The sequence below is a fragment of the Somniosus microcephalus genome, chromosome 16, assembly GCF_052327205.1.
Source record: "Somniosus microcephalus isolate GS21.2 chromosome 16, FLI_Smic_1.0, whole genome shotgun sequence".
In the NCBI taxonomy this organism is placed as follows: domain Eukaryota; kingdom Metazoa; phylum Chordata; class Chondrichthyes; order Squaliformes; family Somniosidae; genus Somniosus; species Somniosus microcephalus.
In genome coordinates, this window is record NC_141002.1 from 66007941 (window position 1) to 66024532 (window position 16592).

The window sequence follows — 16592 nt, forward strand, 5'->3', positions numbered from 1 at the left end:
GTATGAGGAGAGATTGAGTAGAGTGGGCTTATATTCTCTGGAGTTTAGAAGAATGAGAGGTGATCTCATTGAAATGTATAAAATTCTTAGAGGGCTTGACAGGGTAGATGCAGAGAGGCTGTTTCCCCTGGCTGGAGAGTCTAGAACTAGGGATTATAGTCTCAGGATAAGGAGTCGGTCATCTAGGACTGAGATAATGAGAAATTTCTTCACTCAGAGTGTTGTGAATCTTTGGAATTCTCTATCCCAGAGAACAGTGGATGCTCAGTCGATGAGTACATTCAAGACTGAGATTGATAGATTTTTGGGCACTAAGGGAATCGAGGGCTATGGGGAAAGGGCGGGAAAGTGGAGTTGATGTAGAAATTGAGGCAGGCTCGAGGGGCCATATGGCCTTCTCCTGCTCCTATTTCTTAGGTTTTTGCTGCTGTTTGGTCTGTTTTCCATTTTTCTCACTTTCTACATGTACTTGCTGCTGTTCGCGCTTTCCTTGTTTACGTGCAGTTGCACTGTTTGTTTTCTATATATTGGCAGTTACCCTGTTTGGTCTGTCTCGGTAAATGTGCACTTGCTGTTTGCTAACCTTTACTTTTCTGTCCATGTGGATTTGTTGCATTTTGTTATCTCTCTGCATATGCACATTTGCTTTCTCTTTCTATGTGTAGTTGCACTATCTTCCGGGCTCCTCTCTGCATATGCACCTTTGCTATAGCTTTATGTGTGGTTGCATTGTTTACCTGGCTCCTCTCTGCATTTGTACCATTGCTATCTCTTTCTAAGTGTGTAGTTGGACTATTTTCCGGGCTCCTCTGTGCATATGCACATTTGCTATCTCCATTTGAGTAGCTGCACTGTTCTCCGGGCTGCTCTGTGTACACGTCCTCCTTGCAGCGCCGCTGATCCACGGTCTGGCCCACACTGGGCTGGAGGCAGGACTGATCCCAGAATACACTGGAGCCTCTGCTCTGACAGCAGCAAGCAGCAGCTGAAACATGGCTGAAGTCGGCACAAGCCTCCTGGAGCAACTCAAATCCTGCATCGTCTGGTCCTGGACCTACTTGTGGACGCTGTGGTTTTTCCTGATGCTTTTTCTGGTCTACATCCTGCGGGTTCCTCTTAAAATCAACGACAATCTGAGTACAGGTAAAAAGGAGGTGTGAGGGACTCGATCCGGAGGCGCCGCCTCCGCTCCGCCGCTGGGAAAAGTTGAACTAGTTTCTTGTTTTGGGGGCAAAAAGTGAGACACGTCCCCCGGGAATCGCGAGCAGCGCCAGCTCTCGCCCGCAGCTGGGCTGACACCACTGGGCTTCATTCAGGCCCTTGCCCGGCCGTGCAATCTGCTAAATCAATCCCCCCCACTGAACTAAAGTCAAAAACTCTGCTAAAAATCGATGCTTTTCACAGAATGCAGCTCTTCAGCAGGGTCCTAAAACCTGCAGCTATCAGCAAGCCAAAAGTCACCCCCCCCCCCACTACAACAAATAATGTTATAGACCACTGGCAGAGGTGCTGAAGGCGGTTCTTCATTCGCTTGTGTCACTGACGCTGAGATTTCTGCTCTAAATGTTTGTTGTTAAGTTCAGGGTCCTGGGAATCTGGCCTGAAATCATTTGCTCTGGAGATGTGAAATGGTAATTTCTTTGGTCAGCTATGATGGACTGGATAGTATTTTTGAAGCTTAATTTATGTGATGGTAGGCTGCTCTGAATAGATTTTTTAAAAATCCCTGATCTTTGGACTTACTCACTGAAATAATAAGTCTGTATCTCTGGCTTCTGGTAATTGCTTTTCTTCTCTTCCTTTCTAGAATGTCTTTGTTTCCCCTCTCTGTTTCCCTCATTGTGTTTTTCTGTATGTCACACGTTTCATCTTTTCTCTCCCTAAAACTCATTTATTAATTTCCTTTTTCCACCGTATTTCTTTTCATTCTTTGTTTGCTCTCTCTATTTTTGTCAGCCATATTTATTATTACTTTCTCCATCTTTAAATACTATTTTTTCTTTCTGATTACATCTCATTTACTCTCTGCGATCAGGCTTGAGGTAATGTATTTTTGTGTGACCCTGACTATTGTTGAGGTCGTGTTTGTAGACGAGCATGATAAACTGGTGCTGTGGGCCATTGCGATTTCACATAGTTAGAATTGCGAATGATCAGGACCAAAAGCCCAGCTGAAAAAATTGCAGCTCTGGGAATATAGCAGAAAGCAAGAGAGGCCTTTGTGAGTGAAAATGTTGATTGGCCTAAATGTCACATTTACGAAAAAGCAACCAGTTAGTATACTTCATGCCCCTCGGACATGTTGCCACATGGATACGCATCCAATCATAAAACATTTAATTATATAGACAGATTAGTGGCTTGCCTGTGAGTTGTACATGGAAAGTCAAATTATACACCATTTTTAATAGAAGCATTATATAGTAACAGACAATACATTATGCTGGGCCTGATTCTGTCACCCTCCCTGGCTGCTCATGCAGGCTGAATCTTCAAAATTCATACCCAGTCCATCACCAAAACCACTTTCTTCCATCTCTGCAATATTGCCTGCCTCTGCCTTTACCTTACCCCCACTGTCGCTGAAACTCTTGTTCATGATTTTGTCTTGATTTCTCCAATGCTCTCCTCCCGAGTGCTGCCATACACAAACCCCAATTCATCTGAAACTCTGCTGCCTATATTCCGTCCCGCAGTAATGTCTGCTCACTCATCATCTCATCCTTGCAGACCTCCAGATTTAAAGTAATTGGTGGAAGGTTTAGAGGGGATTTAAGGGGAAATTTCTTCACCCAGAGGGTTGTGGGGGTCTGGAACTCGCTGCCTGAAAGGGTGGTAGAGGCAGGAACCCTAACCACATTTAAAAAGTACTTGGATATGCACTTGGGATGCTGTAATCTGCAGGGCTACGGACCAAGAGCTGGGAAGTGGGATTAGGCTGGATAGCTCTTTGTTGGCTGGCGCGGACACGATAGGCCGAAATGGCCTCCTTCCGTGCTGTAACTTTCTATGATTCTATAAATGCCGAGGTCAATTAGAGATTAATTGTTGGTGATGGAAATTTGCAGATTGGTAGTTGCTTATAAATTTCTGGGTTCGGGTCAGAAGACAAGATGGAATTTTTCTTTCTTTAATATAAGTTTTGACATTTTGAAGTGTGACATCTGGAATGTGACAGACATGCAAGACATATTATCTAAACTATAAACTGTAAGTACCATCTGCTAGGTGTTTTCAATACTTAAACGTGTTTTTAATTTGCCCTGCATGGAACACCCCGAATATTTCAATGGAAATGTGTTATTGTGTCATGTGTTGAAGATAGGGTTGCAAAGGGGTGAAAAGTTTCCGGTAAATTTCCGGGAATTTTCCACGGGAAGTTTAGCTTGGGAATTTTGGGAATTTTGCCCAAAAAAGCACATGCTAGCATAATATTGTTTTTTTTGTATTTCTTTCTTTTTTTTCCACAGGTCCTCTCTTAAAATTACTAACAGAGATGGAATCTTAATTATTAAGGAATTTCTTAATATATGTTTATCTTCTTACTTGGCTTGTTTTAATAATTACAAGTTTTATGTGTGACTGTGAACAAATGTGTCCTGATTGGTTGGATGAGTGGATGAGCGATTAGCTCCCTCTATTTGTAATATTTGCATATCGAATTGTGATTGGCCTGCAGGCATCTGTAAGACTGCTATAGTTTTTTTAAGATCCAGGTTAGGGGTCCTGAGGGAAGTCATTTTGTTTTCTGCTGATGTTGTGATGATGCAGTAAGTAATCAGACTTTATACCAAATAAACCAGTTACTTGTTGAACTCTGTTGTCCTTCAATTTAAAATATACAAAATAATACACTATTGGTGATGTAGCGTCGTGTGTGTACAGGTCATGCTTCCATCACATGGAGCATCAGCAAAAATGTACTCACCCTGTTGCAATCGTGCTGATCGACCGCAGTTCGACACAGAGATGAATGCCCTTTATTTCTCTGCATAGAACAATGCCACGTTTACCGTCGGATGTGTGGAAGCATTTTACCCCAGGCATTAAAGATGGAAAGACTGTGTACATGTGCAAACACTGTAGAAAGCCATATGTAAAGAATGCCACAAAGATGCAGCAGCATTTATCCAAATGCAACAACTTCACTCAAAGCTCACAGCAGTCAGCCCAGAGTTCCTCTGCTTCCATTCAAGAAGATGATGGTTCTCATTCAGCATCAGGCTCCTTATCATCAGCAACTCCTGGCCCACTTGGAAGGTTCTTTGATACAATGGATAACCATAGCCAGAAGAATGCAGATGAGTGCCTTGCTCGAGCTGTATATGCAACAGGCTCACCCCTCATGCTCACAGCCAATGTGTACTGGAAGAGATTTTTCAATGTTATTCGCCCTGCATACTGTCCTCCCACCAGACATGCTTTGTCTACTTATTTGCTGGAGGCTGAGTATAACAGAGTCCAAGGAAAGCTCAAAGAAACGAGAGATGGCAGACTGTGTTGCAGTTATCTCAGATGGGTAGTCAAATGTACGAGGGGAGGGCATCATAAACTACATCGTCTCCTCTCCCAGTGTTCTTCAAGAGCACAGACACGAAGGACAACAGACACACAGGCACATACATTGCTGATGAGCTGAAAGCGGTCAGCAACAATCTTGGATCACAAAAGGTCTTTGCAGTAGTTACTGACAATGCTGCGAATATGAAGGCTGCTTGGGCTCAAGTGGAGGAGGCCTACCCTCATATTACGTCTATTGGGTGCGCAGCTCATGGGCTTAACCTGCTCCTCAAGGACATCATGGGTTTGAGAACCATGGAAGCACTGTACAAGAGAGCCAAGCAAGTTGTTAAGTATGTCAGGGGAAAACAGGTAGTTGCAGCAACCTACAACTCCAAGCAAATGACAAAGAACAAGAACACCACACTGAAGCTGCCCAACAACACTAGATGGGGTGGTGTTGTCATAATGTACAACAGCCTTCTGGAGGGTAAGGAGTCGCTGCAAGAAATGGCAATATCCCAGTCTGGGGATATGGAAACCACCATCAAGAAAATACTGCTGGATGATGTGTTTTGGGAGAGAGTGGTTAGCAGCCTTAAACTACTCTCACCAGTAGCATCTGCAATTGCTCAGATTGAAGGAGATGACGCTGTCTTGTCAGATGTTCTCAGGCTTTTTACTGATTTAAAAGAACAAATCAGCATTGCCCTACCCACATCCCTGCTGCTCAAAGCAGAGTAGAAGGCAATTGTTCAATTCATACAGACGCGTCAAGAATTTTGTGTCAAGCCGATTCATGCTGCAGCATACATGCTGGACCCAAAGCATGTTGGGAGACCAATACTTTCTGGAGAACAGATCAACAGCGCTTACAGTGTGATTTCTACCCTCTCACACCATCTCAATCTGGATGTGGGCAAAGTTCTGGGAAGTCTGGCAAAGTTCTCTACCAAGCAAGGTCTTTGGAATGGGGATGGGATATGGGAATCATGCAAGCATATCAGTGCACATACCTGGTGGAAGGGACTTTGTGCATCTGAGGCCCTGTCACCTATTGCATCGGTGATACTCCAAGTCCCACCTTCATCAGCGGCCTCTGAACGAAACTGGTCACTTTTTGGGAATACGCATACAAAAGTGCGCAACAGGCTGACTAACAAGAGAGTGGAGAAACTGGTGGCTATCCGGGCGAACCTACAACTTATTGAGCCAGATACAGAAGTGTCCACCACACAGCTAGACACTGACACAGAGGAGGAAATGGACACGTCAGAGCCAGAGTCAGAGAATCAGGAGGAGCAATGAGGAGTAGAAGACTCAGAAGACTCATGAGTAGAAGACTCAAAGGGACAAAATAAGGACAAATTACAGGCTAAATAAGCTGACGCTCTTTTTATTTTATTTTAGATGGGCCTTTTTTGTGGGGGTTCAATAAAGTTCAAAATTATAACCTAAATAAAGTTTTGAAAGCCTGTTTTTATTTGTATGGAACAGTATGTCTATTTTGACGACAAAGATAATATAAGGGTCAGTGACAAAAACCATCAGTGTGCAAAAAAACTCAAAATTCCCATAAATTCCCCAAATTCCCATAAATTCCCGAAAATTCCCATGGAAAGTTTCCTCTTTTAAAAATTCCCAGAATTTTGCAACCCTAGTTGAAGATGTTACAGAAGATTCATGGTATTTTCACTTGTAACTACTGTAATGGTTGCCTCACCATTGACTGTCCCTTATCAAAAGCATGTTGTGGACATTGCAGCAACTGTTTTGAATAATTATGCTTGCAATGTGAAGTGGTAAAGGGGAAAGGGTGGTAAATAATTAATTATTTCTACTTGAGAAGAAATAATGGTGGTGCTGTGCTACAGAATGGTACTGTAGATCAAACCTCCAATTTTTGCCAAATGGTAACTTTTAGATCAACTGGTACGTTGTGGTGTGATATCTAGCTAAGATGTTTCACTTTGCCAAGGAGGGAGAGAAAGTTAAGAGAATCGCCCTGGTTTGCTCTCGTGTACTTCCTAGCAGCTGGTTATGGAGAAGAGGTGGAAAGGACTTGGGACCAGATTGCCTGTCCCTTTGACTTGTGATTTGTGCAGGGAATCGATAGAGGAGTAAAAGGAAAGGAAATGGGTCAAAAAAGAGACCGATTTTTCTTTTTCTTCTATTTGAACTATTGCTGTTTCAAGGTAATGGCCTGACAGCAAAATTAAAAGCCACACTTTCTTGGACAGTGCAGCTCAGACTGCACAGATTGACTTTGTTGCTAAAAATCCACCACGTCCAGATGCAGTAATAGTAAAAGTGGAACAGATAAATTCCTTTTTTATATACAGCATTGAAAGATGAAGAACACTGCAATTGTTACAGTTCCATTTAAAGCTGCATTGCCAACCTGATGCTTGTAGTTCACTGAAATGATTTGATCAGGAAATATAAAAAGACATTACCCAGCAATTGAATTGCATTTTTCTCAGTGTTAATTGAAATCTTCTTTTATGTAATCCAAATGAAAGATGCAAATTGTTTATTGATGTATTTCTCCTGTTCCTATAAACATAGGAACAGGAGTAGGCCATTCAGCCCCTTGAACTTGTTCCGCCATCCAATGAGATCATGACTGATCTGTGATCGAACTCCTTTTACCCGCCTTTGGCCCATATCCCTTAATACCTTTGGTTAATAAAAAACTATTAATCACCGATTTAAAATTAACAATTGATCTAACATCAATTGCCGTTTGCGGAAGAGAGTTCCAAACTTCTACCACCCTTTGTGTGTAGAAGTGTTTCCTAATTTCACTCCTGAAAGGCCTGGCTCTAATTTTTAGACATGTCCCCTAGTCATAGAATCCCCAACCAGTGGAAATAATTTCTCTCTATCAACCCTATCTGTTCCCCTTAATATCCTGAAAACTTTGATTAGATCACCTCTTATCCTTTTAAGTTCTAGGGAATACAACCCTAATTTGTGTAATCTCTCCTCTTAACTCTTGAAGTCTGGGTATTATTCTGGTAAACCAATGTTGCATCCCTCCAAGGCCAATATATGCTTCCTACGGTGTGGTGCCCAGAACTGCTCACAGTACTCCAGGTGTGGTCTGACCAGGGTTTAGTACAGCTGCAGTATAACTTCTACCCCCTTGTACTCTAGTCCTCTAGATATAAAGGCCAGCATTCCATTCGCCTTTTTGATTATTTTCTGTACCTTTTTAAAAATTCGTTTATGCGATCAGGGCGTCGCTGACAATGCCAGCATTTATTGCTCATCCCTAGTTGCCCTTGAGAAGGTGGTGGTGAGCCGCCTTCTTGAACCACTGCAGTCCGTGTGGTGATGGTACTCCCACAGTGCTGTTAGGTAGGGAGTTCCAGGATTTTGACCTAGCGACGATGAAGGATCGGCGATATATTTCTAAGTCAGGATGGTGTGTGACTTGGAGGGGAACTTAGAGGTGGTGGTGTTCCCATGCACCTGCTACCCTCGTCCTTCTAGGTGGAAGAGATCGCGGATTTGGGAGGTGCTGCCGAAGAAGCCTTGGCGAGTTGCTGCAGTGCATCTTGTAGATGATACACACTGCAGCCACGGTACGCCGGTGGTGGAGGGAATGAATGTTTAAGGTGGTGAATGGGGTGCCAATCAAGCGGGCTGCTTTGTCCTGGATGGTGTTGAGCTTCTTGAGTGTTGTTGGAGCTGCACTCATCCAGGCAAGTGGAGATTATTCCATCATACTCCTTACTTGTGCCTTGTAGATGGTGGAAAGGCTTTGGGGAGTCAGGAGGTGAGACACTCGCCGCAGAATACCTAGCCTCTGACCTGCTCTTGCTGCCACAGTATTTATGTGGCTGGTCCAGTTAAGTTTCTGGTTAATGGTGACCCCCAGGATGTTGATAGTGGGGGATTCATGATGGTAATGCCATTGAATGTCAAGGGGGGGTGGTTAGACTCTTGCTTGTTGGAGATAGTCATTGCCTGGCACTTCTGTGGTGCGAATGTTACCTGCCACTTATCAGCCCAAGCCTGAATGTCGTCCAGATCTTGTTGCATGCGGGCATGGACTGCTTCATTATCTGTGGAGCTGTGAATGGCGCTGAACTGTGCAGTCATCAGCGAACATCCCCATTTCTGACCTTATGTTGGAGGGAAGGTCATTGATGAAGCAGCTGAAGATGGTTGGGCCTAGGACACTGCCCTGAGGAACTCCTGCAGTGATGTCTGTTGAGTCTGAGTGTCCCAGATATGCTTATTCTAAATCACTGGACACAGACAACAAGAATAACTTAAACAGGTCTTTACTAATCGAAGGTCAGGGCTGAACTGCTTAGCAAATTACTACACAGAGTTTATATACCGGTGTGGTCACCACCGGTACTACAATATACAGTAGCCAAGAGAAAGTAGTCCATCTCTTAAGGTAGTCTCTTAAGGTGGTACAGGTTACATACACCACAATTCCTCCCTTTTTAGCTTAACAGTGTACATCCCAATTTAAACATAACATGGATAACATATATACAACTTTATGCAAAACTGTTCAAAGATTCAGCCTCTGAGGAGGCCTCCTGATCCGAGTTGGATAACGCCTTTCAGGGGTCTCTGATTCTCGTTGCTGGGGTGACTCATCTAGTTGATCTCTTATGGATTGGACATCATCAGGTACATTGGCGTCTGAGGTAGATGCTTCAGGTTCACTAACTTCTTCCACTGGTGTCTCTGTCGTAGTCATGGGTTCGACCCTTGTTCTCGATTCTACAAGTTGGTCAGCATGACGTCGTATTACGTTTTCACCAATATCCACCGTGTACATCAGGGGTCCTTGTCTGGCACGAATTGTTCCAGATTGCCATTTCTCATTCTTATAGTCCCGGGCTAACACTGGTTGTCCTATTTCGAAACTCCGAGTGGTCTTGTTATTTATATGCTGGAACTGTTTGTTTTCGACTTCCCTCCGCACATTTGGTTTTAACAAGTCCAACCTGGACCGCAACCTCCTGTTATAGAACATCATGGCAGGGCTTTGATTTGTCACTGCATGAGTGGCATTTCGATATGCCATTAGGAAATTGTCCACCTTGTGTTGTAGTGGAATCTGGTCTTCGCTCATGGCCTTTATCGCCTTTTTGAACGTTTGTACAAATCTCTCGGCCAACCCATTTGTAGCCGGATGATATGGGGCAGAGGTATAATGTTTCACCCCATTCTTCTTCATGAATTTCTGGAATTCTTCTGATACGAACTGCGGTCCGTTGTCTGAACATATTTGTTCTGGCAATCCATTTCTTGCGAATATCGTTCTTAGAACTGCGATCGTCTTTTCCGAGGTAGTGGTCGCCATCTTAATCACTTCTGGCCATTTAGAATGTGCGTCTACCGCAATTAAAAACATGGAGTCCATGAATGGACCTGCGAAGTCAATATGTACACGTTGCCATGGGGTTGAAGGCCATTCCCATGGATGCAGCGGTGCAATTGGAGGTGCATTTTGAACTTTTTGGCACCCTGAGCAGCTTTTAGTCAGATTCTCTATTTGTTGGTCGATACCTGGCCACCACACATAAGCCCTAGCAAGGCTTTTCATCTTGACTCCCCCCAGATGACCTTCATGCAGTTCCTTTAGAACTCTCTCCCTTAATTTAGGAGGAATAATCACCCTTGTTCCACACATCAATGTTCCTTGACAGACGGACAGCTGTTCTCGTCTGGCTGAGAATGCCGGTAACAGTGGTTCACCATGAGCTGGCCATCCCTTCACTGTCAATTCGTAGACCCGAGACAGTGTCGGGTCGTTCCTGGTTTCTCTCTCAATACTTGCATTGGTGACTGGTAAACATTCGATGATGGTCGAGTGAAATAACTCAACAGGGTCAACTGTCGGTGCCTCTTCCGCTGTAGGTAGTGGCAGGCGCGACAGCCCATCAGCATTACCATGTTGCTTTGTACCTTTGAATTCGATCTGATATTGATGTGCCCCTAGGAAAAGGGACCATCTCTGGAGCCTCTGCGCTGTCATCACCGAAACACCCTTCTTAGGGTTAAAAATGGAAACCAACGGCTGGTGGTCTGTCAGCAGCATAAACTTTTGCCCTTGCAGGTAATGATTAAATTTTTTTACTCCCCACACAAGGCTGAGAGCCTCCCTATCTATCTGAGCATAGTTGCGCTCAGCGGAGGTCAATGATCTGGATGCGAACGCGACTGGTCTTTCCAAGCCATTTGGCAACTTATGTGAGAGCACTGCCCCAATACCATATGGAGAAGCATCACAAGCTAAATGAATAGGCAGCATTGGGTTAAAGTGAGCCAACACTTCCTTAGAGGTGATCAATGCCTTGCTTTTGTGAAAGGCCCACTTACAGTCCTCGCTCCACTTCCATGGCAGTCCCTTCTGCAAAAGAGCGTTCAGCGGGTGTAGCACCGTGGATAAATTTGGCAGAAACTTATGGTAATAGTTAATCAACCCTAGGAACGACCTCAACTGGGATACATTTTCCGGAGCGGGAGCCTTCACAACAGCTTCGATCTTGTCAGGTGACTTGTGAAGCCCCTCCTGGTCAATGACGTGACCACAGTACGAGATTTGCTTCTGAAAGAACTCACATTTCTGGTGATTAACTCGAAGTCCATATTCTTTCAATCTGGCGAGCACCTGTTCCAAATTTGCAAGGTGTTCCTCATCATCATCTCCTGTAATCAGAATGTCGTCCAGGTAGCATTGTGTGCCTGGAATTCCCTGTAATACCTGCTCCATGGCCCTTTGCCAAATCGCTGGAGCCGATGCCACTCCAAAAACCAGTCTATTATACCGATATAAGCCCTTATGCGTGTTGATCGTGAGATACTGGCGTGACGCTTCATCAACTTCCATCTGTAAGTACGCCTGCGCCAGGTCTATCTTGGTGAAGTGTTTCCCGCCAGACAACGAAGCGAAGATATCCTCAATCCGTGGAAGCAGATATTGCACCGTGTGAAGCACCGGATTAACAGTGATCTTGAAATCGCCACAGATGCGAACCTTCCCCGGTTCCCCCGGCTTGTTACTCGATGAACGCTTCATGACGGGAACAATGGGCGTGGCCCATTCACTCCAGTCCACCTTTGACAGTACTCTGGAACGTTCTAGTCCTTCCAGCTCAGCTTCCACAGCAGGTCGTATCGCATAAGGTACCGGTCTAGCTTTGAAAAATTTCGGGTTTGCATGTTCTTCAACCTTGATGTTTGCCGTAATTCCTTTCAGTGTTCCCAGTCCCTGCTGGAACACCTCTTTAGCATCGTCCAATATTCTGGACAGTCGTTTAGGTTTGACATCGTCCTTTTTACCGGAATCTACAGTTAGTGCTTTTAAGGAATGCCAGTCCATATTTATTCTCCTGATCCATTCCCGTCCCAGTAGTGGTGGACCTCCCTCAGGTAACACATATAAGTCCATTCCTCGGCTTTCTTTACCCTTGTGGACCACCTTTACCTTTATCTTTCCAATGGGGTATACTCTTTGCCCCGTGTATGTTTTCAATACAATCTCCGTATCCCTTAGGGGAATGTGTGGAAATAACCTTTTGTAATCTTGCTTATTCATGACCGTCAATGCCGATCCAGTGTCCAATTCCATTTTCACTTGGACTCCTGCTATCTGAAGTGTGACCCAGATAGTTTGGTGGTCTGCTGTGTTACCCACATTATGTATTCTTAGACAACCCAGTTCCTTACTGCTGGAGTCTGAATCCGTCTTCTGTTCATCCGAACTGTTCTCTGTCACCTTGTGTACCTTTTTGCACTTTTCCTGCAGTGACTTTTTGTTGCTGGTCTTCTTTCCTGACCGGCATACTTTAGCTATGTGACCTAGCCTGCCACATTTTCTGCATTCCTGATTTTTGAACCCGCACTGGTTCTGATCGTGCGTTGTCCTTCCGCAACGATAACACTTTACTGCACCCAATGCCATTCGATTGGTGCTGAATTCCGATGACCTTAGCTGCATTTCCGCGGTGCCTCTTGCTGCGGCCTCGTGCGATGCTGCAATGGTGACAGCTTTATCAAGTGTAAGGTCCTTTTCCTCTAGCAGTCGCTTTTGAGTTCCTTCTTTTAGTAATCCACACACAAATTTATCTCTCAGAGCGTCTGCTAGTCCTGTACCAAACTGACAGTACTTTGATAGCTTGCGCAGTTCAATTAAGAATTCAGCGTTGCTTTCCTCTTTCAGCTGTGTTCTTCTGTAAAATTTAAATCGTTCCGCTATCAGCAGCGGCGTGGGGTTTAAATATTCTTGTAGGATAGTAACAATATTCGCGAATGTCTGATCCACCGGTTTATCTGGTGTTACAAGGTGCCTCAATAACCCGTACGTCTTCGCACCCATTGAGTTTAATAAGGTTATTGCTTTCTTATCATCTGGTACCTCATTTGCTGTACAATAAACTCCAATGCATTCTACATACGTGGCCCAATCTTCAACATCGCTGTCAAAAGCAGTGATGTTACCGTGTTTAGGCATCCTTGAGAGTTTCTTTAAATATTTTATTTTCCCAAAATGGCGGCTTCCCGCGCTTGTCTTCTTCCCCCGCCTACTAAAATGGCGGCTTCCCGCGCTTGGCGGCTTTTCCCGCGCTTGCCTTCGTCCCCCGCCGACTACAATGGCGGCTTCCCGTGCCGGTCTTCTTCCCCCGCTGGCTACAATGGCGATTACCGCGCTGTTGCCGTTCTCGCCTCCCAGCGGTTCTTAATTTCCCCGACGCTGCTTTTGTTCCCCCGCGGTTCTCATGGGCATTAACGCTTCCCTTGTTGCTGCGCCTCTCAGCCCCGATTGCAGCCCGGCCCTTTACACCGGCTGCGGTCGAGTTCTCCGCGGTTCTCGTGGCATTAACGCTGCCCTTGTCGCTGCGCCTCTCGGCCCCGATTGCAGCCCGGCCCTTTTCACCGGCTGCGGTCGAGTTCTCCGCCCTTTTTCCTCCGGTTTCCCTCCCCTTCTCCACTGACAACGCGGCCGACTTTCTGCCCATGTCGCTAGATCAGCTTACCCACCACCGTGGTAGAAGGATGATCACTGCCTGTCACTGATGGAGGACTTCGTGGTCAGTAATTTTAACCCGGGTTCTCGATGCCTCCCGTGCGATGCGGTGCTCAGCAGGATGATGAGGGCGGATGCCTCTTCTCGACACCCGTTCTGAGGACGAAGCTGCCTTGGATGCAAAACTGCCGCAGGGTAAGATCGGACTCGTCGCCACTGTTGAGTCTGAGTGTCCCAGATATGCTTATTCTAAATCACTGGACACAGACAACAAGAATAACTTAAACAGGTCTTTACTAATCCAAGGTCAGGGCTGAACTGCTTAGCAAATTACTACACAGAGTTTATATACCGGTGTGGTCACCACCGGTACTACAATATACAGTAGCCAAGAGAAAGTAGTCCATCTCTTAAGGTAGTCTCTTAAGGTGGTACAGGTTACATACACCACAATGTCCAGGGGCTGTGATGATTGACCTTCAACCACCACAACCATCTTCCTTTGTGCTAGGTATGACTCCAGCCAGTGGAGTGTTTTCCCCCTGATTCCCATTGACTTCAGTTTTACTAGGGCTCCTTGATACCAGGCATGGTCAAATGCTGCCTTGATGTCAAGGGCAGTCATTCTCACCTCACCTCTGGAATTCAGCTCCTTTGTCCATGTTTGGACCAAGGCTGTAATGAGGTCAGGAGCCGAGTGGTCTTGGCGGAACCCAAACTGGGCATCAGTGAGCAAGTTATTGGTGAGTAAGTGCCACTTGATAGCACTGTCGATGACACCTTCCATCACTTTGCTGATGATTGAGAGTAGACTGATGGGGCGGTAATTGGCCGAGTTGGATTTGTCCTGCTTTTTGTGGACAGGCCATACCTGGGCAGTTTTCCACATTGTCAGATAGATGCCAGTGTTGTAGCTGTACTGGAACAGCTTGGTTAGAGGCGCGGCTAGTTCTGGAGCACAAGTCTTCAGCATGATAGCTGGGATATTATTGGGGCCTATAGCCTTTGCTGTATCCAGTGCGCTCAGTCATTTCTTGATATCACGTGGAGTGAATCGAATTGGCTGAAGACTGGCTTCTGTGATGGTGGGACCTCGGGAGTAGGCCGATATGGATCATCCACTCGGCACTTCTGGCCTGTTCATGACATTTTAATGATCTATGTATCTGAACCCCTAAGTCTCTTTGGACATCCACTGTTTTTAGCTTTTCACCATTTAGAAAGTACCCTGTTCTATCCTTTTTAGGTCCAAAGTGGATGACCTCACATTTGCTTACATTGAAATCCATTTGCCACAGTTTTGCCCATTCACTTAATCTATCAATATCCCTTTGTAATGTTATGCTTTCATCTACACTGCCTACAATGCTGCCTATCTTTGTGTCATCGGCAAATTTGGATATATGGTTTTCTATGCCATCATTTAAGTCGTTAATAAATATTGTGAATAGTTGAGGCCCCAACACAGATCTCTGCGGGACACCACTAGTCACATCCTGCCAATTTGAGTCCCTATGCTCTGTTTCCTGCCGTTCAATCAATTTCCTAACAGGTCAATAATTTGCCCTCAATTCCGTGGGCTTCTACCTTAGATAACAGTCGCTTATGTAGGACTTTATCAAATGCCTTCTGGAAGTCCATATAAATAACATCCATAGACACAGTCCACTACTTTAGTCACCTCTTCAAAAAATTCAATCAGGTTTGTCTGGCATGACCTACCTTTCACAGATCCATGCTGGCTCTCTCTGATCAACTAAAATTTTTTGAGGTGTTCAGTCACCCTATCCTTAATTATAGACTCTAGCAATTTCCCGACAACAGATGTTAGACTAACTTGTCTATAATTCCCTGGTTTCCCTCACTCGCCATTCTTAAAAAGCAGAGTGACATGCGTAATTTTCCAATCTAAAAGGATGGTTCCTGAATCTAGAGAACTTTGGAAGATTATAGTTAGGGCATCTGCAATGTGCTCACCTATTTCCTTTAATACCCTGGGATGGAAACCATCTGGCCCTGGGGATTTGTCACTTTTTAGTGCCATTATTTTCTTCAATACTGTTATTTTACTTATGTTAATTTTATTGAGTCCCTGTCCCCGATTCAATATTAGTTTCTTTGGGATTTCTAGCATGCTATCCTCTTCTTCTACTGTAAATACTGACGCAAAGTAATTATTCAACATGTCCACCTCATTGTCATTGACAATATCACCACTTTAAGGGGGAAAAATTGGGTTGGTTTGTGCCTCTCAGTAGCGCCCTGCGCTGCTGCGCCGCCGGCGATGACATCATTGCCGTGCGCAGCGCCCCGCTTGCACCCCAGCCGCAAACATCGCTTGTGCCCCCTGACCTATCGCCAGATGATATGTCCGACAGGAACAGGGGGAATTTTTGCAGCGGCGGTGGCACTACTTAAAGGGCAGGTGTTGGGCGGCCATTTTTTTTTGGGCTGACTGCCAGCACCTGCCCCCTTTCATTTTTTTATGCTGGGCGCCGGCCGCGATCGCTCAGCCCCGCATTCCTCTTGAGTGCTGAGCTGTTTCCACGGCACCCTGCTCCCCGGTGGTCCAGCAGGGCCCCGGTGCACGCAGCGCTAGGCCCCTCCCCTTTAATCAGGGGAGGGAGGCCGGCAATGACGCGGCGCTGCTGCACGTTGCGCCGCGATCTTCAGTAATAGCGCCCTAAGCAGGAGGTGTAGCACTTTCCAATTTACGGCGGAGGGGCGCTAACTTTTCGGGGCGCTAAAATTAGCTCCCCAAAATGGGCGCCACCCATTATTTCCCCCCTTCGTTTTTAAGGGGCCAACATTGCTCCTGACCACCCTCTTTTTCCTAATGAGGGAAACTTGCAAGTTTCTTTTCATACTCCCTTTTTGTAGCTCTTACTATCTGTTTTGTGACCCTTACTCCTCCCCCTCTGCCATTTTCCCTATCTTTCCTGTAGCCCTTATAACCTGGTTTATTAATTCCCAGTCCTGACTGTCTTGCAGCCGTGTCACAGTTATGGCTACCTTGCCATACCCTCCAATTTGAATTCGTTCCTGCAGTTCATTCAATTTATTCCTTATATTCCGTGTGTTTGTATAA

General features: G+C 45.3%; 1 protein-coding gene across 5 annotated transcripts in view; it reads left to right on the plus strand.

Annotated features, from left to right (window-relative positions):
- The first annotated feature begins 935 nt into the window (after positions 1-935).
- LOC147106243 (suppressor of tumorigenicity 7 protein homolog) overlaps positions 936-16592 on the plus strand; it is a 273711-nt gene continuing 258054 nt past the window's right edge. For 3 of the 5 annotated variants that reach the window (XM_086009175.1, XM_086009176.1, XM_086009178.1), the window contains exon 1: positions 945-1143. In XM_086009175.1, coding sequence (XP_085865301.1) covers positions 993-1143 — 151 coding nt within the window. In that variant the 5' untranslated portion in view covers positions 945-992. Of the gene's footprint in view, positions 1144-16592 lie in introns of all 5 variants that reach the window. The other 2 variants (XM_086009182.1, XM_086009177.1) reach the window with 2 other exon arrangements.